The sequence below is a fragment of the Zosterops lateralis genome (assembly GCF_965231275.1).
Source record: "Zosterops lateralis genome assembly, chromosome: 2".
NCBI lineage: Eukaryota > Metazoa > Chordata > Aves > Passeriformes > Zosteropidae > Zosterops > Zosterops lateralis.
Genome location: NC_139763.1, coordinates 96,841,972 through 96,869,815, shown reverse-complemented (window position 1 = coordinate 96,869,815; position 27,844 = coordinate 96,841,972). Strand labels below are relative to the sequence as shown.

Sequence of the window (27,844 nt, the reverse complement as noted above, 5' to 3'; positions counted from 1 at the left end):
TGCCTGCAGTTAAAAGCAAAAGAACTTTTGTAGGTTTTATTTTACTCTTAAGAATGCTCCAGAAAATATTTATTATGTGTAGATATATTTACGGTGTTACTGAGAAACCTGCCAAGAAATTACTATTTTTATCACACCCATGGAGACTTTCAAATGTCCTGGACTCTGTCATGTCTACTGTAATATAGTCCAAGATAGCCAATTTAATCTACCTATAGCTTATTCTTACACTGAGTGTACTTAAACCACCAAATATTCATTTTCAAAAACTGGTTTTAACTGGAATATTAGGTTGAAAAAGTGATCATGGACACTGTCTCTGCCACTTTTGTAAATCATGCGTTAGAAATAGTGACCATGAAAAATAGAGAACTGTTGTACTTTTCCCTTCAAGCTTAGAAGAGAAGTAGATCTTCATTTCCTTAATTATCCAACTGCAAAAACTTTACATAATGCAGAAGAGAGAAATTAACTTTATATGTTTCTTACGTAGGTAGGAACAAGACACAGAAGCCTCTGCAGCTGGTGGTTGGCACTCTCACCCCAACCTCTGTATTTCTCTCTTGGGGCATCCTAGTCAACCCTCAACATGACTGGACAGCAACGAGTAACTGTGGTAGTGACAGGTAAGAACGGAACAGGATGGGGTTTATTACTGCCATAATTTCATTCAGTGCAGCTCTCTGCTGTGATTAAGATAAGCTTTACAGTGGAAATTAAAGGGTTGTAAACAATGGTTCTGAATGTGAAGTAAGTTTTCTCATTTGCTCGTGCTAGTGCTCTGCAATTCTTTACTTGACAGCAAGTTTAGTCAGATGTCTACATGCTGAATTACAAATCTTGATATTTCACACTGGATCCTTTGTTCTTAAGCTAATGGCCTTGACTCTACCTTCATTTGTATCTGAACCAGTCGAAACTTTGTTAAATCACAGGAAATATTTTGCTTTAGAGTTGACTGAATAAGTGTAAAAGAAGTCTTTTGTTGTGCTGAGGTGGGAGAATGCCTTGTTTTAATGCCATTTGATTTTTTGTTTCCTTTATTTTGTCTTATCAATAAAAGAGCTTTCCTGCTATTGATACAGCACAGCTATCATTAATTTTCTGTTGTAAGTAGAAGAGGATCTCTTCTGTTTCAATATTTTTGGCATTTACTGGGTGGCACAGTAGGTAGGAAACTCAGGATGACTCACCAAGCAGCAGTTTCAAGAGAAGTCATAGTGCAGAAGAGCTTCTCAATTAAGTGCAGTATTATGGTTTTTTAATTACTAATGCAGATGTTTCTCCTACTTTGTCTTTGTGTTCTCTTTATATTCTTCCTTGACAACAGAAGAATGTTTTTTTCCTTTCATTTACATTGTGTGAAGCTCTATTCTACTCAGCAGTGTTTTGTGAAACTAAAAAGAAACATTATGCACCCATGGGATGCATCTACATCTGTTTTGCAACTGTTATCTTTTGGGTTTTAAATGCGCTTTTTTAAAAGAAAATATTCAGAACAGTCCTTTTACCTATCTAATATTTGTCTAATTTGTAGCTGTCTAATTTAGATTTGAATTTTCTTACTCTGGTGGTCATAAGAAAACACTAGCTGACACAATTAAACTGAATGCCAAGCGTAGTTACGTTAAAAAAAAAAAAAAATCCCACTAAGCCAGGATGACCTTTTTCATACCTTTACAAAAGTTTCATACCTCACAAAAGGACTAATCCTTTCCAGCATTAGAAATTTCTCATCCAAAGAGTTTGGATCTTCATCACCAACCAGAATTTCAAACACGCTTGAAAAAATGTTAATGTTTGTTAGGGAACCGTCATGGAATGTTAGTAAATGTCCAAGGATGAAATTTGATGAGATATTTCTTCAGTAGAAATAAAAGCTGTTTTAGGCTTAGATTTCACTCTTTCAATAAAGAAAGAAGCAAATATTTTCCTACTATGACAAATTGAAGAAATGAGCTGATCTTGGATGAGCTTGTAAAGTGTTCTGACGTGGTGATTTTAGCACCCTTTTTACCAAGGAATTTATGTGATGTGCCAGCACCAACGTTGCAACACTCGTTCAGTAGAAACGAAGAACACTTCAGGAGAAGCCTATATCCTTTATTAATCCACCTGGAAATTCAAGGCAAATGGCATCCACCACCATGACTTCATCAGTTTTCTTTTTGGACATTCAATGACTTGAAGTTTGAACAAAGTTTTTAACATAGTTTTTCAATCAAAGCAGTGTGCTACTATGGTCTTGCTGTGCTTAGAATATATTCTAATGTATTCCTCCTCTCAGGAATTGCTTTCAGTGTGCACTCCATTTTAGTAAATAATGTCAGACAGGAGTAGCTAGTTCAAAAACTTTTATATCAAATTTCAAATGATCTTATCAAAGATAGGTCTATACCTAAAACCAGATTTCTGTTTTGCAATCAAGCATAACGGTGAAGTTCATGAAGGAAAAAAAAAAGTCACTTAAGTGGTGCTCTTATTAATTTTACCTTTACTGGACCAAAGTGCTTGTGATTCATATAAATGATGAGAACAGTTGTCCATGGTGTGTATATCTAGAATTCTAAGACAGATTAGATCCATCTATATTTCTAGCCAGTGTGTAGAAGGAAAACTATTAATTTATTACAGTGATTTGATTCCCTATTGATAATGTACAATAAGAAGAAAAAATAGGAAGTAGCCCATTCTTAGCAAGTTAGCATTGTGATAAAAGTACAAGACTTAAAAAACACATAATAGATTCACTGATATCTCAATCTATTTCAGGGGCAGTCTACCTTACTTGATGCCTTTTCATCTGGCATATTCTCCTTACTGTGACATGCTGCAATGTGCTGTTAATCATGCTCAAGGTTGCTGCTAGTGGCTAACCTCTAACCTTTGGCATTGGTAGTACATAGCAGTCAGGACCCCTTAGTTCAGTTCTGTCAGTAAATATCCCACCAAGGTTTAAATTTGTAATTCTCTGTGACCTGAAATGGAGTCACTGTTCTCGGCATCAGATTTTACCATCTCCATGTGGATGTTAGGCTTTTGTACAAATGTTGCATAATAAAAGTTATTTCAATGTGTTACTGAGTCAGAAGATAGAAACCACATGGAATTGTACAGTTCTGCTGGCCAAGATTTTCTCTAGTGTGAGTTTGACCTCAGTGGGATATTCCTTGGAAGATCTGGTTCCGTGAGCAAATGAATTTGGAATAAGAGGTGCCATATTCTGAACGAGCATTGATATCTTTTACTGTTTCAGTGAAATTATTGTATGCTTCTTCAGGGCACATAGTGGTCTTCTGTATCTATGAAATTCTTAAGAAACTCCAATGAAAAAAATTTACCGTGACATTTTTCAACAAATCTTTTTTTTTTTTGGCTTAACTCAGTAGAGATTAAGAGCATAAGCTAATAGATTGCTACGTATTTCCTTCAAGATAACCCCAAATGCTAATCCCTTGTTGAAGCAAAAGTATTTACTGCCATTTTTGTGGACCAAAAATGAAATTTTGAAGCATTCTTGAAGTGACTATTATCTCTCATCAGAGCTCTAGCACTAAAATTTAAAACAAAACAAAAATATCTAAATTTAAAAACTCAAGTGGTTAGTTTTATCTAACTGATGAAAACTACATAACACCAGAGAGCGCAGTTGGTGGAACTTTCTCTGCTTTCTGACCCAGTGGAAGACAGTTGATGAGGGAAGATGCCAAAGTCATGGTATCCTGCTGCACAGCCACGTTCAGTCCCTCTTTTTATTAGTTCCAAGAGAGTAAGAGGCTTGTTTCCTTTCTGCCTATCTATGTTCAAACCAATATTAGTGGACAGATCTGTCAAAATAAAAGTATTGGGGCTTCATTTACTGTCCATCCAGGTCTGAAAAAGAGAGAATACTGTGTAGATTTTTCTTTCTTTGTATTTGCTTTGATTAGAACATCTCTGTAGCTGGGGGTCAAAAAAAGTGGACTTTTACTTTTAGTTCTTCAGAAAAAAAAGTCAGGAGATGGAATAAAAATCATTATTTTCCATGTTAGATGAAAGCAGGGTTTATAGATACGGTAAAATATAATATTCTGTTGAGTGCATTGTATAGAAAAACAAACACATTTTCAGATACATGCAAAAATATAAATTTAAAACCTTAAGATATATCTTTTTTTAAGTTAAAAACTATGATAAATTCACACTGACATTGTTTTAATTGGTTTGTCTGTGTTTTAAATGTCCTAATGCCATACTTTAAAGTAGCACAGATTTTGTGTTTTATTTTGTTTTCATCTGATGGTTTTAAAAAAAGAAAGAAAGACAGTAAATGAAAACCAGAGAAGAGTTCATACTTAGTCCTTATGTTGTATAGTACATGGAAGTACAGTTTTTAAAACTCTAAATTCAGAAAAATATGTGCCGATCTCCTCCTGTGCCTATTTACAGACTTCTATCATTATGCAGCTGCCAACTGTCATACTTTGTGTTGCGTCATAAAAAAAAAGTATTTTAAATAGCATAATTTCTTAAAGAAAAACATACAACAGGAAATACACTTCTAGAGTTTCAGATGCTTTTGAGTTGTTGCTGTGGGAGTACATGCTAAAAGCTGTTGGTGTAAACTGGAATGATTTGTTGCTGTTCAGTCTCTCCCTCTTCAGAGCCTCTCACTCTTCATTTCAGTCATTCTACCAAAACTTTTAAGTAAAAGAAATGAATTTTAGTGATCATGTAAAAGTCAAAACTAAATTAGAAAGTGCTTTGCAAACTTAACTGGTAACCATCACTGGTGTAATTATTTCCATTTTTTATGTTACTTTACAGTAAATTTAGCAGTAACAAAGGAAACAATATAATCAACCTCATGTCAATTTGCGCAACACTCAGTGTCTGAAAAATCATAGTTCAAATCCTTTCTCTTGTTACTTTCTAACATTACATGGATGCTGCATTTCTAATCAAGTCTAACTATAGATAAATAACTACCTGCTATGCTGATAGTCTCTTTTAAAAAATTCTGATTGTGTTTCTATGAACAAAACAGAAAGGAGCTTTATCATCTTTTGTCTCTGGCAACACGAAATCATGAAGAGCTGGAATGTTCTTGTATCTCCAAGGCCTAATTGTTTGTTTAGTGTTACGTGTGACTAAAATAGTCATGATTAAATTGTTTGGAGTTTTGGTTGGGACTTGGTTCCAAATAAATCCATGATATTTATACAAACTGACCTAGTCTTGAAATCTCATAAAACCATCTGCCTTATAAGATTTCCAGTATCTAATTGTTTGTGTATGAATATTTGACTGTGCAGGCATGTTCGGGGGATCTGACTGAACAGAGATTTGTTTAAAAACGGGAAAATGGCAGTGGAATTCTTGGCAAAACATTATCATTCACACTGATAGATGAAAACTTATGTCTTGCATATCTATCCTAGAATTTTACTTTTTTTAACAGCGAACAAGATTTGCTTCATCTCAAAAGCAAAAACTCTCTGTGCTGTTTCTTTAAAATGGACATTTTATTTTGATTTCTAGTGCAATGAAAAGGCTCTAAACTAAGCTCTAAACTAAGCACTGCCTTGCATTGTAGAGTTTAGAGAAACAAACTATGTAAGCTGAATATAGAAGAGAAACAACCTTCTTTGTCAGGCTGAGAGTCACATTGACTTTGCAGATACAGTAATCACTACCGTGGTTGGCCTATGAGTAATCTTGTGCCCTTGTGGCTTCCTTTAAATTATGAAATTCGTCTTATTTTATTTCTGCCATCACATTTTGTGTACGTCTTATGTGGAGACAAGCAAAGTATCATCAAAGATATAGAGTTTCAGTAATGCAGGACGCTAAACATTCAGTGGTGTTGCACAAATGCATACGGAGAGAGGCTCTTTGATGAATGCAGACTCCTTATTCCTTTGCTCTGCTGAGATTTGCTCTCTTTTATTTTTCCTCATTTATTACAGTGACTAATTCTGAGTGCAACAGAACCTCTCACCTGCTCAATTTAAAACCTTTTGTTTTAAATTGTTGGAGTTTTAGCTGTGTAGTAAAAAGAGAGGAGGTAAAATTTATCTACAGTCTTAGGGTGATTTGATTGGTGGTATCTTCAAATGAGTGGAGTTATTTGTTGCCTGTTAGAGGGAGAGAGGGAGGTACTAACTTTTATGGAGTTGACAAAAGAGATCTAATGTTTTATAGAGTGCCAGCTAGCAAAGAAACAGTGACCCCTGCAATAATTTGATTAATATTTGTTGTAAATAGAAATACAAGAGTATTAAACAAACATTGTTCTGATAATGAACAATGAATAACATCCCCCACCAAAACACATAACAAATCAATTAATCAAAATTAAACATTAAGTTAAGTTAAATATTGTTAGTTCTTTATACCTGCTGGGAATCTAGATTAAAATAATTTCTCACCAAGTGTAGCTGGGTGTGCCATCTCCTTGCTGAAGCATCAAACCGGTATTCATGGGTGGGAATAGCATTCCCAGGAGTGTTCCATAGTATATTACTTGGATATTAGCTTTTAGGGCCCTGTGGTGAGCAATCAGATTTTCCTTTTTTTACCTCACAGAGATAATGGGAAGTGTTTTATTTGAGAAACATATAGTGTAACTTTCCCTATGACAGCACTCTATTTCAGCCTGCCCTCTATCCTTCTGGAGGGAATCTATGAAGATGTTTTTCTATGTTTCCAGTTCAGCCAGCTGCACTCATTTTGTGTATGTATGTCACTGCCACAAGGGGACTGATAGATGTGAGTGGTGACTGGATCTTACTGCTTACTCATGTCTTCAATTATATGTGTTGACTGTTTGATATTGTATTTTTGATGAAACAAAGGTTTGAAAAAGGGAAAAATAAAATTACAACAAAATTCAATCAGTGCAGAGTTCTCAGGCAGACACTGAAACTGCATTTTATTTGGCAGTTTGTTGGTTTGGCTTAACAATGAGTTGCTGTTCTTTAATGACAAAACTTGGCATTTCTGAACTTTTACTCTATAAACAAATGATTACATTTTCCCAAAAGCACATGTAGATATTTAGATATTTTTAATAGTCAAATTATTGTGACCTGCAAATTGTTAAATGGAACTTCATTTTTATTGCTTTTTATTGAAATGGTTGAGGAAATTCTGTCATCGCAGTCAGTGTTTTTAGTACTCGCTGTGGCAAGTTTCCACTGAAATAATTATACCCTTGGTGAAGTTTTTATAGGCTTGGAAATCTTGGAGTTGAGAGCACATTTCTTCTGTGCTGTATGTTTCTCTTTCTAGTGGCATAGTTTGGCACAATTACGAAAATCTTCTTTGCGGATTTTATAATAGTCTTGAATTTAAGTGAAAGATGGGATGATTTTTGTTGTGCAAGTGTTCTTGGTATTTTTATTCATGTTAGAGTGAAGGAATTCCCAGGTGTGGAGACAGCATTAAAAAGTAGAACATTTTGTCCACTAGAAACAAGTGGGAATAGCCATTTAAAAGTCTATCGTTATCAACAAGTTTTTAGTGTTTTTTTCCTCCTCATTTCTGATGCAGCTGTTCTTTTAGGTTGTTCAGTACTGAACTGAATCAGTATACTGTCTATTTTCCATCACGTGCAAACACTGTATTTCTATACCATTGGATTAAAATAGGTAGGAAAAAGTAAGAAAAAAGATGAAAACAGATGAAAATTCCTCTTTCAGGCAAAGGAAGAAGGTGACTATTTCCACTTGAATTCACATTTTATGTCTGTCTCTACTTATTCCAAATCCCTTACCAAAAGACTGGATGGGGTCCAATAAGAGGCATTTGTGTTGAAGATTGAATTTGTTTATTAAAGTTACATCCTTTGTGAGACAGTGACAGGGAGTTTGAATAAGCTTTTAATGTTGGTTAATGTCTCTGTGGCTACATACAAATGGATTAAGTGGATAAAGAAGAAGAAATTTTTCTTCTTTTAATGTTTCCAATAATTGATTGTTTAAAATGTTCTTTGTCAGTTTAACTGATAATTAGATCTATTATTTGACATTTGATTAGATCACAGCCCACAGAAGTAAAGAGGCAGATTATTACTCGGTAGTCCTGGAACTGAGAGAAGATATTCACTACTTGTCTTTTTTTTCCTTCCTTTTTCCTTTCCTTTCCAAGTTTTAAGTTAGACTATATCTTATTTTGAACATAAACTAGTACAGTTAATGAAGTTATGTGAGCCAACATAAATATTGATCGTGTAACGTGGTGAGTTACCTGAATGAGCTGAATTGTAGCAACTAAACCAGGAGAATCTTTATTTTTGATGCCAAGAAAACAAATTTGACAGTTATGAGATAAAATATGTAAACAAAGTGAACCATTAGGCATGGAAATATTTTCCATGAGTGACACTTGCCTTGTCTTAGGTGGTGTTTCAATAGTGAAGTAGGAATTGCTGTGTAATCAAGAGTCATGTCTCATGTAAGCTGTACTCTGAAAGTGCTCTTCTGTAACTTCAGCAGAAGCAGCTTTATGAATTCATTGTATTATGTTTGGCCCACTAAGTAATTTTAGTCTGGATTTTTGAAATTTTTTCAGTTGTTTAAGAACTTTTTTTTGGTAGATTTGGGGTTTTTTAAGTTCTCTTCTTTTGTCTCTATATAATCAACTATATAATGCCTGTAATAAATCTCACAACCTTGATTTATAAGCATTAAGTTGTTCTATTTAAGTGTGGAAAAGTACAATTGGACTGAATTAATCCCTTTTCAGATTATATAAATGCGAGATAGATATGAATGATGGAGATGAATTATTTATGTTATGTGTAACAAATTTCAGTAATACTTGGATTAAAAAGTTGCCAGATCTCTCTGAGATTTGCTTTTCCAAGAAAGGAAACCTCCACTCCATTCTGGTAGCGATTCAGCATGTATATTGAAAATGTGACTGTAGTCAGCACGGGAATTCTTGTGCTGAAGCTCTTGCCATTTCCCCTGCCTTGTTTTTGATTGGTTAACATTGCAGTCATGCTTCTTCAGGGTGGTGCTCCTTGACAGAATTGGGCAATTTCTGTAGAAATGATTCCTAGTTTCATCATCTGTTAGTATTCATCGCGTTATTCATTTAAACTGCTGAAAGTGATGTCTTGGTTTATTTTTTTGTTTGAAGTGGGGGGAATACATAATAGGATCTCTGAATGAGGAATGTATTATACAAACAGCAGATATTGCTGGTCTTCCCTGGAGAATGTTTTTGGACTAATTTTGACGGGAACACCTTTCACTGGACGGATATAGAAGATTTTGAGAAATCAGCAGAGGCTTCTTTACTAGCAGACTCATGATTCAGTTGACTAGTTCTGGCATAAGTTGGAATCACAAGAACTGCTTGGACAATGAGCTTAGACTTTGTGGTTAGAACCTCACATATAATGAGTGTTTCTGAATGAGGAGACTGCCCTTTTGCTCTTTGTATAATACTCCTAATGTCAGGGTCTGTATGATGGAGTATATATGTGGAATAAATCTGGCTTTTCTGATATTTGGTGACCATGAAGAGCCAGAAAGAACAAGAACAACAGAATAACATGAGTATTATTATTACTACCATTATCATTATTAGCATTAGCATTATTATTTCCTCACAAAATGGTTATAGTGAGTTCCTTTGTGTGGATCTATCTTTTTTTTTTTTTTTTTTCCCCTGAACAGGTTCTATACAGTTCGCTACAGAGAAAAAGGTAAAGACAAGAAATGGGTTTTTCAGCTCTGCCCAGCTACAGAGACAGTGATTGACAATCTGAAGCCAAACACACCTTATGAATTTGGAGTTAAAGACAACACAGAGGATAGTATTTGGAGCAAGACTTTGAATCATAAGACAGTTCTCTCTAGTAAGTATTTGACAACAGATAATCAAATAACTGCTGATTTTGAAAGTATTGTTTCCTCTGGTATTACTTAGAGTAAGCTACTGATTAAGTTCTTATTTTTTAAATGCCATCCATTATGTCCCTAAAAACTGCTTTTAGGAGTTTCTGAAGCTAGAAATATTTTGGTTCTCAAAAACTGTCACCTAATCTTCTGAAAGATGTTCTCTTGTCATTGCAAATAGAGGATCTGCTGCAGGTTGGTAGAATTCTAATGGTGTTAGTACAGATACACATCAAGTGTTGAGTATGAATATTTATACTTCTGATTGGATTCTAAGCTTTTTCCTTAGGCCATGGATAATAAGATGATCAAATAATGAACTAATCAATCAACCATCATCCAACTAATCCATTTAATTTCTTCCATCAACTCGTATGAGTGATGGAAATTATTAGTGTTGTTTAAATCCTCTTTTACCCCTGCATTTCCATTGAAGCTGGACTTCAAGCTAGACAGGGCCTGTCCTGCCTAAATGGGCCCTTTATGACTCCACTCAAAAGTTGAATTTGAAGCTAATTTTCAATCAAAGTATCATATGGATCATGTCTGAAGCATGCAGTGTCATGCATGCTCTTGTTTGTGTTTTCATGGAGGCAGTGGATAACACCTCTGGCTGGCTGTCAGTCATGTATTGAGGTTCTCCTCTGAAGTCCCAAGACAATGTAGGAAAAGTGATGTGAAATTAACCGTGGTTAAAAAAAAAGCATATACTGCTGAAAGAATCACTCATGCCAGTAGAGGAAATAGGCATCAGCAGAGTTTTCCTCCTTTTAATGACAAGAAGAGAGGACTTAACAGAGGTTATCCAATTTGATTTATTTCCTCAAACATTTGCATAAAGGTATTTTGAAATATGATGTTGTTCAGAAGATGCTGCAAACTCCTATACTTAGTATTTTAGCTTGACTCAAAATGTAAAGAATGGGAGTTCTCATTAGAGCGCCTTATTAATATGAGATTTCCAGCTGATATTTAGTTTGGACTTCAGTTTTGACTTGTAGGTGAGTTACAGAGCTTAATATACTTGAGGATAAGGGTGGGGAGCAGTATGGTGCTTGTGACACTGGGAAAACCTTCATACTCTCTAATAAAGAGCTTTGTTAGCCTTCATAATAAAGTACAAAGCAGTAACTTTGAAGCACTTGCCCAGTGTCCATAGAGTTTTTTTAGTAGTCCAGAATAGTGCCATTGCTATACCATGAGCTTAAGGAGAATAATAGTGGTAGCTTTTTCCCATACTTGATTCACAAAAAGCTCTGCTTCTCAGCCTTACAGATATCTTACCAAGTGGGATTTTTTCTGGGTTTTTTTCTACATTTCCAACATCTTAGAGTCATCTGTAGGGCAAGTGATGAAATACATTTCAGCACTTAGAATAATAGGGAGTGATGAGTGCAAAATGTTTATAGTTTATTACTTGTTCAAGGCTAATGAAAGCATCACCATATTTTCTCTTTCTATATAATGTATTTCTAAATGGTGTTTCTTACAGACATTTTACATTTTTAATAGGTCAGGAGAATCATTCTTGTAAGTTTATGGAGACCCATTTACTTTGTAAAAGTCCATATTCTATTTATGTAAGATTTCTTTTGTCTATGATGTAGACTTGTGTATTCAGTGGATGCTTCTGCAGGAGCTAAATCCAAGAGCTTGTGATTACCCTGCACGTCTACATTCTAGTCTGTTAATAAAGAATCTTATAACCAGAAAATTGTCACCACTTTCAAATTCAAGCCTTTCATATTTTAGTGTATAGCAGGTAGATACAGGAAATGTGGGCAGTAAAGAGAGAGTGTATATTTATAACAAATGTATAACCATATGCCTGTAAAGTTTATCAATCAACACAGACATTTCTTTTCTGTGCTGATTTCCTGATTTGTATCAACTCAAGTTCTTCTCATATAGGAGAAGCATCTCAATCTAAACCAAACATCATTTACTGTAAATGTTCTTTTTCCCACTGAAGAATATTTATCAATTACTGCAAACTGAAAGTTCTTTTGCATGTTCCCGGATTTGTTGAATTCACAGGCTGAGTTTTTGTTATATATTAAACATGCTGGGAGGGCTGGGGAGGAGAATCTGCTTTTAATTCATGATTTGAGGACACATGAAAGGCATGGCAAAAGTTCAGCATTTATTTAACTGACTTTTTTTAGAAGAGATGAAAGTAGCTTATTTCAGACCATCTTACCATGATTTTCTTATGAAGTCAGTATGAAACTTCTGTCAGTTTTCCCTTGAATTTAGGCCAATAGTAAGTCCTGTTCTTTAGAATTATCAAGCACTTTGAAAGACTTCTTTCCAAATTAAATGTATCTCAATTGATATTTCTTTAGAATTGATTTTTTTTTTCTACTTCTCATCTGTTTAGGAAGGAATTAGAAAAAATATGACAACATGTAACTTGACTCTTGTTTGCACACCTGTTGTTGCAAAGGCAACAGAAAAGTGTAAAGGTGGAAGATACAGAGAAATTTTGAAGCATCATGCTAGAATAGAAGCTGAACAGAACTTTTTCTTGGCTTACTCAACAGCTGCATCATAAGAAACTTCTAATACTTAGAAACTAAGAGGAAAACCTAAGAGAAAAAAAATTCAGAGTTCAAATCTGGGGGTTTGTTCATACACTGAGATAAACAAAATCATAAACAAAGCGAGAAGAATACATTTAATTTCCTTGCTGACAAAATGGGAAGAGAAGACCTTGCAGACGTATTAATGGATCTGGAGACATAGGACAAAAAAACAAAAATCCATACTGTGTTTTTATATAGGTTTTTAATTCAGCCTCCTAACTCTCCTAATTGAAGAAAAAGGTGCATAGACTTGGCTTGCTTTGCTTTGGACAAAACAAAAAATTAATTTTGTGTATTTATTTATCTTTCTGTCAAAACAGGTAAAAAAGTAAATGGACAAATCCAGAATATGTACAAGTTGGTACCCAATTCCCAAACACAGGTATGCAAAAGCATCTCTTTTTTTACCCAATTTGTGTTTCATATGATCAAATTTTTTATCCTCTATTATTCTTCAGTGAGAAAGACATTATCAAGGCCAGAAACTTCCAATATAGAAAACAATCTGTTAAATGTACTGTATGGAATATGTTTAAATGTGTTGATGGGCAAAATAATTGAGAACTGTAGCTGAGATGATTACATACCCTTATTCCAACCTCTCAAAGATTAATCTGCTGGTTTACATGTGTAGATTCCAAACTTAAAAGTTCTTATTCCTTCGTAATAGTCAGGTTAGTTAACTTGTGATATTTGCTGTGATCAGTTGGCTTTGGGATAGTTTGGTGATGTGATTTTATAGAGTAATTTTGTATATACTCATGTCTTCTAAATTGGTCATCCCACTGAATTCACTGATAGCTCCCATATGTGAGGCAAGTGTTTGCAGAACCAGAGGGAGCTGGAAAGGGCAATTTAATCAAGTTTGCTAGCTTGTCCATTAAATCCTTTTATGTGGCATGGTAGTATTTTTACCATTTCATTAAAAAATTGATGATTTCTATAATTAAGATTTTTCTTCCCCTCATCTGACTTTTTCCATAAACTTTCTCAAACAGGCATGGGGTGGATTTCATTTGTTTATGGATTCATGTACCCAGATACTTTTTTCTTCCAAGAGCTGAAGCAGAAATGAAGGCTCTCTAGATTAAGCCAGCCAGTTAGTTTTATTACAGTGAAAAATAGACATTTTAAGTCATAACTTCTGAGCTGTACCGGTTCTGCTGTGAGATTAAATTGGTTTCTTTATATTTACTTTCCTTGTTTTTTTATCAAAGTGCAAGTTTCAGCATCTAATCTTCTGGAGGATTTTTTTTTTTGTTCTGCTTCATTTTAGGTTGCTATTTCTGAGGCATACTATGGGATAACTTCCCAAGAAAAGTTGTAGAAATCCATCTTACTTTAGAGATTTTAGAGGGTTAACTCATGAGTGTTAATTATAACAAGAGAATAACCCATTCTTCACAATTCTCTTCTGTCTCAAATTTTCCAAATATTTTCATGGTAGGAAATAATAACGTATGGTTTCCCATTGTTTGTTTTTCATATTTCAGAATATTATAAATGGTTGGTAATTATCAGACCTGGATTTCCTTCAGGAATCAAGCCATAATTCATGAAATACATTTTCTTCTAGGAATAGTTAGGTATGCACAGAATCATAATACCCATGAGTTGGAAAGGATCTTGACGTTCCTCAAGTCCAGCTGCTAACCCAGCACCATCACCATGTTTACCATTAAACCATGTCCTCAAGTGCTGTATCCACATATTTTTTAAAGGTTCCAGGTGTGATAAATCCACCATTTCCCTGGGCAGTCATTTCCAAAGCTTGACATCTCTTTCTGTGAAAATGAATATTCCTAATATCTGACCTAAATCTCCACAATGCAACTTGAGGCCATGTCCGTTCATTTAGGGCAGTAATACTTCAATTATTGCATTACATACAGAGTTAGATCAGTATAATGCTTCATTATTGGAAATATACTTATGTCTTGTGTTCACAAGAAAATGTTTTATTTGTGAGTAGGTAATATGAATCCAGTTGGTTAGATATTCAGGAGGGCTCATCTCAGTATGTTGATGAAGTCAACTTCACTGTTGTTCCCCTTGGTCCCATGTGTCTTTAAAGTTACACAGCCCAAGATCAGGTAATTCATTCTGGGAGATGGAGTGCAATCTGAGTCCCTTTGCTCCTCTTAGTAAATCCTGAGTGCCAGAACCCTGACTGTTATGCTGCTTCTGTGCAAGTAGGGATTCTATTTATGCAAGAGAAGTCCTGAGAAAGTGATCTAAAACAGTTCTCCAAATATTTGCACAGCTCAAGTATGAAAGGAGGACTAGAGCCAACATCTAGTCTTTTTTGTGATCCTCACAGGGCTCAGCTCCAGAGCAGTACTGCTTTATCACCCTTCACAGAAATATCATGGAAACAGACCATAGATTATTCTAAAAATTTTCTTATCATTCTTGCTTTAATGGTGCAAAAAGCCAAAAAAGCAGATAAGTTTACATTGTTCCTTCAGTTTCCACAGCACTTGGTGGGGTATGTTTCAGTGGCACGATCAGATCATTGATGCAAAGCCAGAACAAGTGTTACTTAGGCCAAGCTTGTTTGTGCTTTATTTTGCTCCAAAGACACAACTGACTCATATCAACATGGTCCTAACTCTTCTCTGCAAGGACATTTTTAAAGGCTGTTTATTAAAACAACGTTACCAACCCATCTAGTCATTCTGCCCTTTCAACATCAGTCACATATCATCTTGTGTTTCTTTTGGCAGTCTCGTCCTTTAAGTTTGTCTAAGCTCCTGGGGCTGTGTGAGCAGCAACTAATGAGAGAGTGGAAGAAAAGGAGTGCTCTAGAAATGGTTCTTCTTCTTCCCTTCATAAACAATGGGTAGTGGTAGGGAAGAGAAAATGCAGTAGAAATTTATTTCCTCTTCTGTCTGGTTAAGTTCCTCTAATTTCATAATATAAGTCTGGAAGGTCGTCCCCAGTCCTGGGTTGTCCCCAGTTTTTCCAGCCAAAAAGGGCTCTTAGCTTCTACCATTTGTTAAACTCTAGAAGGAAACATTCCTGCTCCTCCAAACTTTATTCAGTCCAGACTGAGCATGAGCCTTCCTTGAGGAGGACAATCTCTTACATGCATGCCCGTTAGTTTTGGCTTTTTGAAGTATCAGAATACAACACAGAAAGAAAGAATAAGTGTTTCCTAAAGTAATGTTGTCATGTGTTGTTTCCCAGAATGTTTGAGATTATTTTTTAACTATGCTTGACCTACGGTATAATTTACATCTCTAATTTTCCTCTGAAAATAAGGAATACTCTATTTGCCATTTTCTTTTCTAATGGCAACAGCTGTTTTAATAACTAATGTTCCTAATATCTATAGGCTTTATATTCCCCATCTGAAAAATATGGTTGATAGTGACATTCCTACAGATGATGGTCTGATGTTTCCAAAATAGTTTGTATAAGTAGTAAATATTACTAGACCTAGGAATACCTAAATTAGTCACTTTGTGGAAACTGAGAAAAAAGCTTTGACAACATGGGTAAATTTGAAATGCTGCAGTTACAGATTTATGCAGGTGAGCAGTCTAATTATAGCAGCTGGAGAACATGGATTTCATGTCACATATTCATTCCTCAGTGATTTTAAATGTATTTTTTATATATTTTGAATTTTTATATTGCTGTCATTGTAGCCATCCATTATTATTCAACAAAGAACGAATACTCTTGTAAATAAAAGAAGTGTTTACTAATAAAAAAGTTGATAGTAATTATGATTAGAAGTTCTATAGTAGAAGTTACTCAAGTACTCACTACAACTTTAGAGCTGTTTACTTTGTTGTAAGGCTTCTGATGAGAAATACAATAAGATGAACACCTTCTTCTAACAAATGCATTCCATCGTATTTGCTAGTCACATGAATAGGAGGGCTACTTCAAAAGCAGATCACCTGCAACACAATCTTTTCACTAGAAAACAAAATGGAAATGTGAAAAAAGAAGAGTAAAGAAGGAAGTTTATTTTTATCCTCGTATAATGACAATTATATGTCGTGAAACCGCCACTTAATTTAAGACCATGTTCACACCAATGCAAAGCTGTTATTAGGTGGCAAACAGCAAAAACTATCGTAGAATAAGCAGCCTCCATCCATTTCCCCAAGGAAAGGTTCCTCTTACTTGTGGAGATTTGCCTTCTTTCAGTTTCTTAAACTTTGGTATGTGTTTAATGTGTACCCAGCCATTGTTTTTAAAGCTTTTCAGAAGTATTTAGAATAGAACAAAAATAGTTATCCTTAGGTAAATGATTAGCACTTTGTCATCAAACCCTGACTTTTGATGGAAGGGTTCTTTCAAATGCAGTAGACCAGATGTCATAAAGTGCAAAATTAACATTATTTGATTCTGATTTGAGCAGAATATATTTAGTATGGAAGGTGATTGTCAGAGTTATTTTCTTTCTTGTAACTCAAATATAACTAAAAAAAAAAATCCCCTTTTAATGTATGTAGCATTTTTATGTTGTTATTATTACAGCCTACCTTCTCTCATCACTTGAGTGTATTATTAAGCTTTCAGAATTTGTTCATAATTCTTATCTTTGTTATCAGCTGTTTTATTTTAATAACTGTGGGGTCCATTTATGTTTTGGTTGTGGGTTTTTTTGTTTGTTTGGTTTGGTTTGATTTTTGTTTTGGTTTTTTTTTGTGTGTGTGTGTATCAATATAATTGGATACTCACATTTAGGCAAGATGTAATCTGGGCCAAAGAGAAATGAACAGCATAAAAGTCCAAGTATTTAGCATAAAAATTTAAAAATCATGTGGGTGGCTGACCCCTTGTGCTTTGGAAACAATTCCACTAAATAAAATTATTCTGAGCTAATCTACTTTAATCAGGCTATGCACCCAAGAGTGCAAATGGTTTACAAATGTGCACCTGGTTCTGAAATTGTCTGTGTTCTAAATGTAGTATTCCTGATAATATATTTGTGTCCTGTGACTGAATTGTAATTGCATGTGTTTTAGGCATTTTGCTGTAGGTTAATTTCAGCTTTTTCTTAGCATTCTGGACTAGTCCCCAGTGAGTGATTCAGAAATCCTTAAGAGAAAAAAGGATTGGGGTTTCCTAAGATGTCAAATACTGTGTTTTTATTGGGCAAAACATCTCAAGCTGTTAGAAGGAGATCAAAATGCAATATTACCACATTAGCCCGTGGGAACTGAAGCAATAACACAACCATCAGGGACCAGGGCCAGAGCCATATCCAGTGTTAACTTGGGACAGGCGTGGTATTGGACTAGAACCCTCTATTTTTATTACTCAGTTCAATTACAATTGTGGCAGTTATCCCAAGACGCTACTTTTATCTTTTTTTTTTCCCCTCTGTTTTCAGATTATATTCAGTGATAATAAGAAGTTGGTCCCTGTCACAATAATCAAACAAAGTAAGTTTGTGTCTTTTTTTCTAATTTATTCTTATCCTCTGCAAGAGTAACTTGAGATTAAAATGAGTGTCAGGGTAATGGGATGTCCTGCAGCTGGCCCTATAATAACATAAGCACGGAATTTCAGTTTCACCAAAATTGATATACCAGGGGAAAGAGGTGCACAATTAGGAGATGATGTAGAGGAAACAGTTTCAGTCTCTTAAACAGTAAATACAGAAAAGATTAGGATGGTGTCTCATCTGCAAGTATTGAGGAAAGGTTTTTAGAATGCTGAGATTTGTTTCGGGTGTGATTTTGCTTCTTATTTAGCTTTGGGGGGTTGTTTGTGTGTTTCTGGGTTTTTTTTAATTAGCTTCTAATTTAAAAATAATGTTGTTTTTTGCTGTCTCCACAGTTCTTCAAAATCGGACGCAGTCAAAAGCACCAGATAGTTCTTCTCTCCCAGGAGCAATATTAGGTGACTAGAAGATACTCTTATTATTTCTCTTAACCCCTGATTGAAACTTAGAATTGTGCAAATGCTTTTAATTTTCTTCATCTTAAGAGTTTTTTCATACATATCAAAGGGTGCAGACAATATTTGTTATATTCTATGGTGGTACAGATGGTTTGAGAATGTTGTCGTTTAAGTGAAATTTTATTGTCATTATATTTAAAAGAGGATACTGTCACTGTTTAAGCCAAGGAGTTCTTTCATACTTCAAATGAAGTTCTATGGCAAATATCTTGTTGAGATGAAGCATTATCTTACTGGGCTTCTAAGGTAGCACAGCATCATCACATCTACAGTCACAAACCTGATCTATTAAACCACAGAAATCTGCAGTTAGAATTTGATGTTAGATCTTTGGGCATTACTCTTTCTCTTCAAGCCATTCAGTTTCATGCTTTATGTTCTTGTTTCACCTGTAAGAATATGCAATACTGGCTTAGAACATAAAAACAAAGGGAAGTCTGTCATATAGTGCACAGTGTGGTGAGCTACTGGTCTGCCTGAAATTGCATTGGAAGGCTCACTGCATCAGGTACCTTGTGACCAATTTATTCCTGGATTTATTGTTTAGTCCTTTATATATGTAAATATTTTCTATGAGTGCATAACTTTACCTTAAGTTTTCTTTGAGTGAGTTTCAGTGTATTGATGAGAGTCAAACACACACTTGTTAACCCAGTCTGGTGTTGAGCCTACTTGGCCCACCAGACAGAATCTGGCCCAGTATCTGTGATCCTGCAGTATTCCAGGGCTGTGTGTTCCGGTGCTGAATGGTTTCCAACTCTGATAAATAGTGAAATGGTGGTGATAGAAGGAGTAGTATAACGGGGAAATGCCACCAAATGGGGGAGATAATTATGAGATAGAGCAAACTCACTTCCCAGATATTCAGACTAAACTCCCAGTGGTTCAGTAGCAGTTGCTCAGGTATCTCAGAGAGCAGACTGTGTGCTTTCATGTCTTCTGTAATTAATGGCACACATCTTTCTCTGTAGTGCACCTTATTGTTCCAGGTCTCAATGAAAGTCAGCAGAAACTTCCTCCTCTCCTAACAATAGACGACATACCTCAAGCATCCAGGAAAAAACTGGGTAAGCAGAAATGCTAGACAAATTAAAAATGTTGAAAAACATTTTTCACTGTGAAAATAACGACTCACAAGTCATTAAATCCTTGCTGTAAATTTTATTTTTAAAGTATCTTTTAATGTATCTTTTAATGAACAAAACAAAGCCAATGATGATGTGTTTAACATAGCTTGAGTGATTGTGCAGTGGAAGTTCATTGGGTCCTAAAGGTACTCAGCTGTCCACATTTATCCATGTTGGCTTACTTAGTCAAACTAAAGTGGGACAGAAATAAATCTGTGGTAAAAGAGAGCAGATATATCTTTGTAATTACTCTCTAATGTCTGCTCTTTTAGCTAAGAATGAAACTGGAGTATGGCCTGCTGAATCCAAAACGCCAGAAGTTCAAGAAATCTCCCCACAGTCCCTTCCAGGTAATGAAAATTCTGTTTTTAGAAACTCTGCGGAATATCTTTGCCAAATATATAAACTAAAATTAAACCCATCTTTGTGCTGCCTGATCTACAGTTAAAGTAGCAGTTGGAAAACAGGAGGATAGTGGCTGAATTAGCAAGGAGTGGTAATGTGGATAAAAATCTGAATCTAATTTTGGATTAAAGTTTCAGGTGATATAATTGTTAAGTTTATAAAACTATGTAGAATTAGAACCATACTTTGTGGTGTAATGGATGCCTTGAAATTGTGAAAAACGGGAAAATGAGGTTTCTTGTGTAACACAGACAGACTACTTTATGAATTTCTATGACAAGTGCAGTCATATATTTTAACATTTTCAGTTTGGAAGGGGGAGAAGATTGGAAAGACCTGAATTTTTCAGAGTCAAATGATGAAGATTAACTTTTCACCCACTTTGTTGACCCACATTTCAGAATTGTTTAAGAAGGCATGTGTCTATCTTCATTTTCTATAGTCTGGCTCTAATCCTATAACTGAGTCTGAAATCTTGGTTCTGCTGTCACAAGAGACAATAGCTGGCTTCTGCCAACTTCTTTGCTGAAAGGAAGAAGGGATGCTTGAACAGCGGCAGGAATTTAAAGTTAAAAAGGAATTCGAGGAAACAATGACCAAAGGTTTGGTTTGGTTTAGACATATTATGTGATTTTTCTGGCATCACTCTCTTCTATCTATCAAGTGTTTCCTGGCTGGATGAAGTGGTTTAGCCTGCGATTTCTTTGACACCACACAATTCAGGCAGATACTGCCCTTAAATATGATTGTGTTTAATTTGTTCCTTAAGTATATAAAAAAATGCTATGCTTAACTTCATAATATCATGTTAGACTTAAAAAACAAAAAACAAAACAACAACAACAGAATTAAAAGCCCTCCCCAAAAATGCATAGGGAATTAAAAAGGTGTAAAGAAATACAGCAATATCATTTAATCACATTGACAACAATCTTTCAGACTAACTGATCCATCTTTTTATTCTTCTGTGAAAATGTTAGAACTTTATTTTCTCCTAAATAGATGAATATATTTGCCAAATTCTACTTTAAACCATTCCTTCCTTTCTGCAAAGCCTTCATATAGATGGCTCTTTCCTGTTCATCCTAAATATTAAGAGGGAAAAAAATGATGCCTCTTCACAAGAATTTATTATCCAAGGATGCATTGAAATTTTGTGGATCTTTTTTAGAAAGCTATAAAGTGTCTTTTTAGGTTGTTTGATTGGTTTGTTTTCTCTTACATTTCAAGATCTCTTGTGGAATTAATTTTTTTTTTATTATGTTACTAGATTATTTACCTTATTTAAGTAACTACTGTTTTAGAACTGGCAATCTGGAAGTATATTTTCTAGAACTTTGCCATTTTTTGTGAAAGTGAAAACTGAACACATGTATATGGTTGGTTCTCCATCAGAATCCATGTCTTCAAATCCCAGCCCTCAGGCTTGCATTCATCTGATCAAAATGTATCATTCCTTGTTGATGTCAGTCAGCTGGAGAGTGTGAAACGTGGCAGCTGGGAAGGAGAGTGTTGGTTCATTCCATTTCCTTTCCTTTGTGTTCTGTAATTATATTTATGTACCAGCATGTAGAATTTCTAACCATAAACATTGTCATGTCTAGACATAGCGCAGAATTGTACTTTTATGGAGTTGAATAATGTTTCATTATACTAGTAATAATTGGCAAGTAGTGACTTTCCTTGTAACAATTTGGTTACAATTTGTTACAACTAAACACATTCTTATTGCTCTCACATCAATAGTTATGAAATATTTAGAATAATTTTTATTTTCCATTTCAAGCTTCCTTTGTGGTTTTGCTTCCATGTCTGCCATTCCTTTCAGATATTATTTGTTGATCTCAGCACCAGTGCCTCATGTTAAACTAAGAGTACATCACACTCCATCATGGCGTGCTTTACAGCATTTCAGTTAAAGAGAAAAAAAAAAAGAAGTCAGGAAATGGGGAAGTGAAAGTGAATCCTTTAAAAGAAAAATGTTCTTTGAGTGTAATTCTGTCTTGCCATGGAATATGGAATAATAATTTGTCTGTATTAAGCTAAAATGCTGAAGTATTCTTTTATGAGTAACTTGGGTGAGAGATCTGAGCAGCAAACCTTTGCAAGGGTTGTATTTAAGAGACAGTTTAGTATGCAGACATAATTAATTGAGTTTAGCAACAGGATCTGCTTCATTATATTTCACTCAGACATTGCTATTTGAAAAATCATACTGGACTCTTTGAGTAAGGCATAATAATTATTTGCTGTGGAAGGTTTAAGGGCTGGTGCCAGACTGGCAAGAGAACAGTGATTTAGAAGGAGCTCTGTGCTGTAGCAGCTGTTGTGTCATCAGCCATGCTAGAAGGGAAGAAAAGAGCTCCAAGTATTTCAGCAAGCAGTCTATCTGAAATGATCTGTGTGCTGGGCTACCCTTGTATTCCACTGGCTCTTTATCAAAGGGTGTGTTCTGTGATGTGACACACTTTAGTAACTTTTTTTCATGTATTTGTCCACCAGGCATCCCATTATTTTCTTAATTTCAATCCTCCCCTCCCTTGGCATGCATTTCCATGGAAAGACTTGTTAGTAAGCTCTTTCATTCTTTGTTTTTGCCAGTCTTGTTACAATATTTTCCACTCAGGTCTAATTTATTCTTAACACAACAGCTGAAATTTCTAGTGCTTTCCTCAATCTTCGAATTGTTGTCTAACATACCTCAAACTACTGGTACAACTTTCTCTGCTAAATGTGTCTTTCTATTAACTCCACAGGGAATTTGAAGCTCACCAACCCTTAGAAATATGAGCACATTAGTCTGGGACATGAAAAAAATAGTTTTCTTTTGGTTTTTTTTAAAAGGAAAAAAAACCAAAAAAGCTAGTTCTTCTTTTATATGAGGGGTTATACAACAAATTTAGTAAATTCTATTTTAATAATAAATAAATTAATTAATTATTAAAATTAAATTGATTAAAAATGTTTATACCTTTAATAAAGTTAAATAAATTAAAATTTAATAAACCTAGATATCTGTATTTCTGGGAAATATGAAAAAACCTTGAAATTAAAAGTGCCACCTGTGAATCCATTAGGTAGGGTTAACGTTCAGTTGAAATAACTCCATTGTTGCCATGTCTCCCAAGTTCTGTTCCTCCTGCCCTCTTTCTGACCACTGAAGAGTTCCCCTTATGCTCACAGGGAATATCAATAGTGAGATAAATGTTTCCATCAGCATGTCTTAATTCCAGTTGTAGATGAAAAGAGGGTCCAGAGAAATTAGATGAAAATTTTAAGAAACATTGTCTAGGTGCATTCTTGCTGTACTCCATGCTGTGATGATAAAGAAACCTGACTGTTGATGTTTCACTTTGTGGATAGCCTTGAACCAGTACAATAAGCCTAGTTTGCCCTGCCCTGCAATAGTCATAGGCATTTCTCTTTTCTCTAATTTAGCTTTCAGAGCCTAAACTTCTTTCTTCCTGTATCTTCTTTTTAACAAAAATATCTTATTTTCATGTCACCCCTACAATGTTTCGTACAAAACTGAGAGCTTGACTTCTTTTGTTCTAACTCTAGGCATGTTTTAGCTTGTTCAGCTTGCTCAGCTAAGACACATTTCATTTGAGTGTAAACCCTCTGACCTCTAAAAAACAAAACAATACATGAGTTCTGTATTTGCTTTTATTCAGTTTTGTTATTATTATTATTATTATTATTATTGCACCTCACCAATAAGAAATAAGATTTTGAACTGCTCCTGAGGTACTGGTAGTTGGTTGTTTCTTCAGTGTTTCTTGTGGGTGAATTCTCTCCCATGGGTTTCATAGAGAGAAATTTCTCTACCTTCTGTGGACAAGGAACTCCTCCTTGCACTGATGACAATAACAGCAGTAACTGAAGCTGAATTGAGCCCTAACAAGGCAGCACCTCCAAAGGTCCCAGATTGTGTGGCACATACTCCAAACTAGAAAACTAGAAAAATTCTTGTAACTGTAACAGCAAAGAAAGTGATTTTTTATTAAATTAATACTAAAACTTAGTGCTGTATTGATGTCAACCATCAATATTAAGGAACTCTTTAAAGAGGCAGCATGTGCTAAACACTGCACAGTTTGGTCTGTGGAGGGCATTAATGTGCTTGTGGCAATTCAAGGCTGACACTTTGCCATTCTGTTTTCCATATCCATAAGCTTTGTCATTCTACAATCTTAAATGACAAATTCTGAGTACTGCATGAATGATTAAACACCTCTGGCATCTCCAGCAAGATGCAGAGAAAAGAACTGACTTTAATTGTTATGTGAAACAGTTGGCAGAGTATAGGTATGCAGTAGTATATTAAAATATGGCCAGCAAATTGGTTTAGGCACATTTAATGGCTGTTAAATAAACTGCCTGTGTATTACTCTAAAAATGTAGAGTTAGAAGAATGAGTGGAAACCAAAACTTATTCTATAATTACTAGAAAATTGAAAGAGCTGAGATATTACAGGTGAGTATTTATTATGCTCGTGAAAATTTTTATAATAGAAGGAATAAAAACCATTCAGAATAACAGGGAAAATATTTGTAAGTACACTTTGTGATGTAATGGGTCTTGTTTATAATCTATTATAATGAATTCAAGAGGCTGTAACAGAAGTACAGTGTGAGTTTCTGTCCTTAACTTTGCCATTCATGATTTATATTTTCTTTTGTCAATGTAAAACTACAGCAAAATAAATCCAAAACATCATATCGATTTCACATCTGAAAACAGAAGTAAATATTAATCATGATGGAGTTCAGCTGCTGTAGAAATCATTCTAATCATGGGACATGAAGTGGTGATAAGAAAAGCATCAGGTTTTTGGCAGTAGATCAAGAAAATTTCAGAGGGCTTTTAAATTACATTAACCTTCTTTCTTCTAGCTCAGGCTGAGAAAGCACACGGACCTGAAGATTTTAAATCAACGCCTAAACCCAAATTGGTGCAAACTCAAAGCATACCGGGTAACTCATCTTGCTGCTTTTCACATTCTTTCTGCATTAAATGCTTTTTTACCTCCAGCAGAATTTTTCTACTACTTGCTACATCCCCTTTGTTTTGGCTCCAAAGGATGTCCTCATTAAAATATTCTGGTTTCTTTTGTGGTTCCAGTGACTAATGCTGGAATGAATTGTAAAGCAGGATGCACCTAGCTCTGGCTGAACTGTGGCTTTCACAGATTTGACTGCGTGATTCAATTCGGTTTTTCAAATTAATGCTTTCTGTTCATGTGATCTGCATGTTTGACACAAAATTTCCATCTGTAAAATTGACCTCAGTGATTGCATTGATTTTTTTCTGATTACAGGTTCATTTAGGCAACACCAACAGCAATGAATAAGAACAATTTTATATTGCATGTGATGGGATATAGTTGTATTTGCCTTGGAGGAAAGAGAAGCTCTGCTGACTTTTTCAATTTTTGACTCAATGTTGTATGGTTAGTTTTGTGATTTGGTGTAATGCTTATTTAGTTCTGGTATTCAGAATTCTAAATTCTCTAATGTTGAGTTTATTGCTTGTACTTTGTTCCCTGAGCCATGCAAAATTATGAGGACAAATCTAAACTTGAGGCTATATTTAGTTCTATTATTTTTTTAACTTTGCTTAGATTTTTCTAAAGGGCAGCTTGCCTGCATTCAGGAGGATGTATGATAAAGGGAAGGACCAGGAATGTTTGCAAGACTGAAATCTTTTTTGCAGATCTTCCCATGAAGAGGACTGCTAATGCTTCTCAAGAAATGCATTTTACACAATCCTATTGATTCATGTTAATGTCTTACTCAATTTTTTTTATTTAAATTTGACAGCAGATTTCCAGAATTTACTGAAGTGACACCATCAGTCAAGCTAATTTCATTTTAACTTTTAATCAGCTTTTTTTTAATCATACTCAAATTTTCTTGGTTTTGCTATGTTTCAAAGATTAAAATATGAAAACTAATCCAGATGGATCATTGATTAATTTTTAACTAGGTGATTGTAGTTACTGATAGATGTTCATTGTCAAACTCCCATGATTGATAGATCTATGTTTAACAGTTATGGAAAAAAGGGCTTCCTTCACATTCCACATACTTTTTTCACTGACAAATTATGTTTGGTTTTTCTCTAGGTTGGAACTACTTTTTCTTTTTTATTAAATATCATTGTTTTCAGGAGTGAGTGGTTCATAAGCCAGATATAAATCCATGATGTGCCCTGTAGTATTCTTACTCAAGTAAAGTTTTGGTTATTTTTTTATCATAGCTTCTAACGAAATACAGCTACTTCCTTCTGGACCCAGAATCTTTGATGCTCCAAAAAGTCCATTGACAGAACTTGGTAATTACTTTCTTTGTAAATATGGGTAAACTTTAGTGAAAAAATATCTTCACAAAGCTTTCTCCATTGAGAGAAGTAATGTAATTAAACAGTAACACACAAACTTCTTATATTGTACCCTTTTTGTGGTGCTTTGTGCACCCTTTCACTACATAACTGGGCCTAAGCTCGGTGCTCTGATGTTTGTGTTGGTGATGAGTGGGGGTATTTCAGCAAGGTATGAGCACCTGAAGTCCTGTGCTGGGAAGAAAATGATGTTTGTGTGGACTTCTTCTTCCTCTTCCCTTCTTTCTTAATTTCTTCTGCTGGGAGACATCTCAGATGTGGGCTCACTGCATAGGGGACCATTTGTGTGTAGCAGATATTATTTCTGTGTCCTTGTTGTTACCCTGAACTAATTTTTGTCCAGTTCCAAGTGTGCAGTTTTTACAACTGACATTGTTGGGCTGTTTGTGGCAGGGGGTGTCCAGTGTCAACCCTAGTCCCATCTCTCACCATCTTGAGCTTTTTCTCCTCTACATTGTACCCTGTGTCTCCCTTTCTGAAGATCTCTGATTTCATAACAGGACTGTATTTTCTCTGTGTTTGTGTTAGTCATAAATAGGTCATTCTACCAAAACTATTGCTTATTGCTACTTAACAGCTATTACACTTGTTACCTGGAGGGCCCTTGAATCAGATTAATTTATATTTCATTAAGCATTAGTCAAGAACTTATCATAGAACAGTCCTGGGTTATTAGGACGGGATACTGCATACATTATGCTTCATGTAGTCTGCCAAATTTTAAAATAATTTCCAGGAGTGCCTCTTAGTTCTTGAAATGTATATTTGAAGCAGATTCTCAAGATCATGAAAATAATCTTCACAATTTATTCTTAATTTGATAGGGTTTTTTGACAGCTCTTTTCCAGATATGTTTGAGGGAATGGGGAGAGACATTTGTTCTCATTGTAGTGAAAGACATTTGGTTAAATCCAATTAGAAGCAGCATTCAAAGGATGCCTCTCGCATGATGATTTAAGAACCTGTTTGCTACAAATGTAGCTGAAAAACTGAAAATTATTAGGCATGTGAAGTATTTTTTTCTTTCTGTAAAAGAAAGGGAATAATAATCTAATACTGTTTGTCTCAGTGGTAAAGGTGGAATCTTAGCAACACCTGAGGAAAAAATAAGTGTTTAATTCAACTATTTATTATGGCTTTGTCCTCATGTCCTCCATTCCCTTTGAATAGTGGGATTTCATTATGTGAGGCTAGGCCCAGACATTGGGTCAGAGGGAGCATCTGTGCTCTCCATGAAGTCACTGGAAGTCAAAGATATTCTGTGAGAGTCAGGGTGTGGTTATACAGAGGAGATTTCTCTGTACTGTGCTTCTTCATCACCTTGATCACCTGATCACCTGGTCATAAAACCAGCAAAGAAAGCAAAATTTAATTTATGAAGTTCAACTACATCTGACCTGTATACTACCCCAGTTCCCCTGAAGAATTTTTTCTTTATTTTTCTATCTTGATTGTGCTAGAGGGAGATCTCTCCTTTGTTTTGTAAACTTCCTGTGTGGTCAGTAT

The 27,844-nt window shown here is 35.0% G+C and overlaps 1 protein-coding gene across 1 annotated transcript in view; it reads left to right on the top strand.

The window, feature by feature from the left end:
* The window catches only part of ABI3BP (ABI family member 3 binding protein), a 137,403-nt gene that overhangs the window by 29,790 nt on the left and 79,769 nt on the right, over positions 1-27,844 (top strand). Inside the window, exons 4-12 of the mRNA XM_083855075.1 lie at positions 494-626; positions 9,669-9,850; positions 12,796-12,857; positions 17,832-17,883; positions 18,281-18,343; positions 19,375-19,470; positions 19,803-19,880; positions 24,832-24,912; positions 26,198-26,272. Coding sequence (XP_083711201.1) covers positions 494-626; positions 9,669-9,850; positions 12,796-12,857; positions 17,832-17,883; positions 18,281-18,343; positions 19,375-19,470; positions 19,803-19,880; positions 24,832-24,912; positions 26,198-26,272 — 822 coding nt within the window. The remainder of the gene's footprint in view (positions 1-493; positions 627-9,668; positions 9,851-12,795; positions 12,858-17,831; positions 17,884-18,280; positions 18,344-19,374; positions 19,471-19,802; positions 19,881-24,831; positions 24,913-26,197; positions 26,273-27,844) is intronic.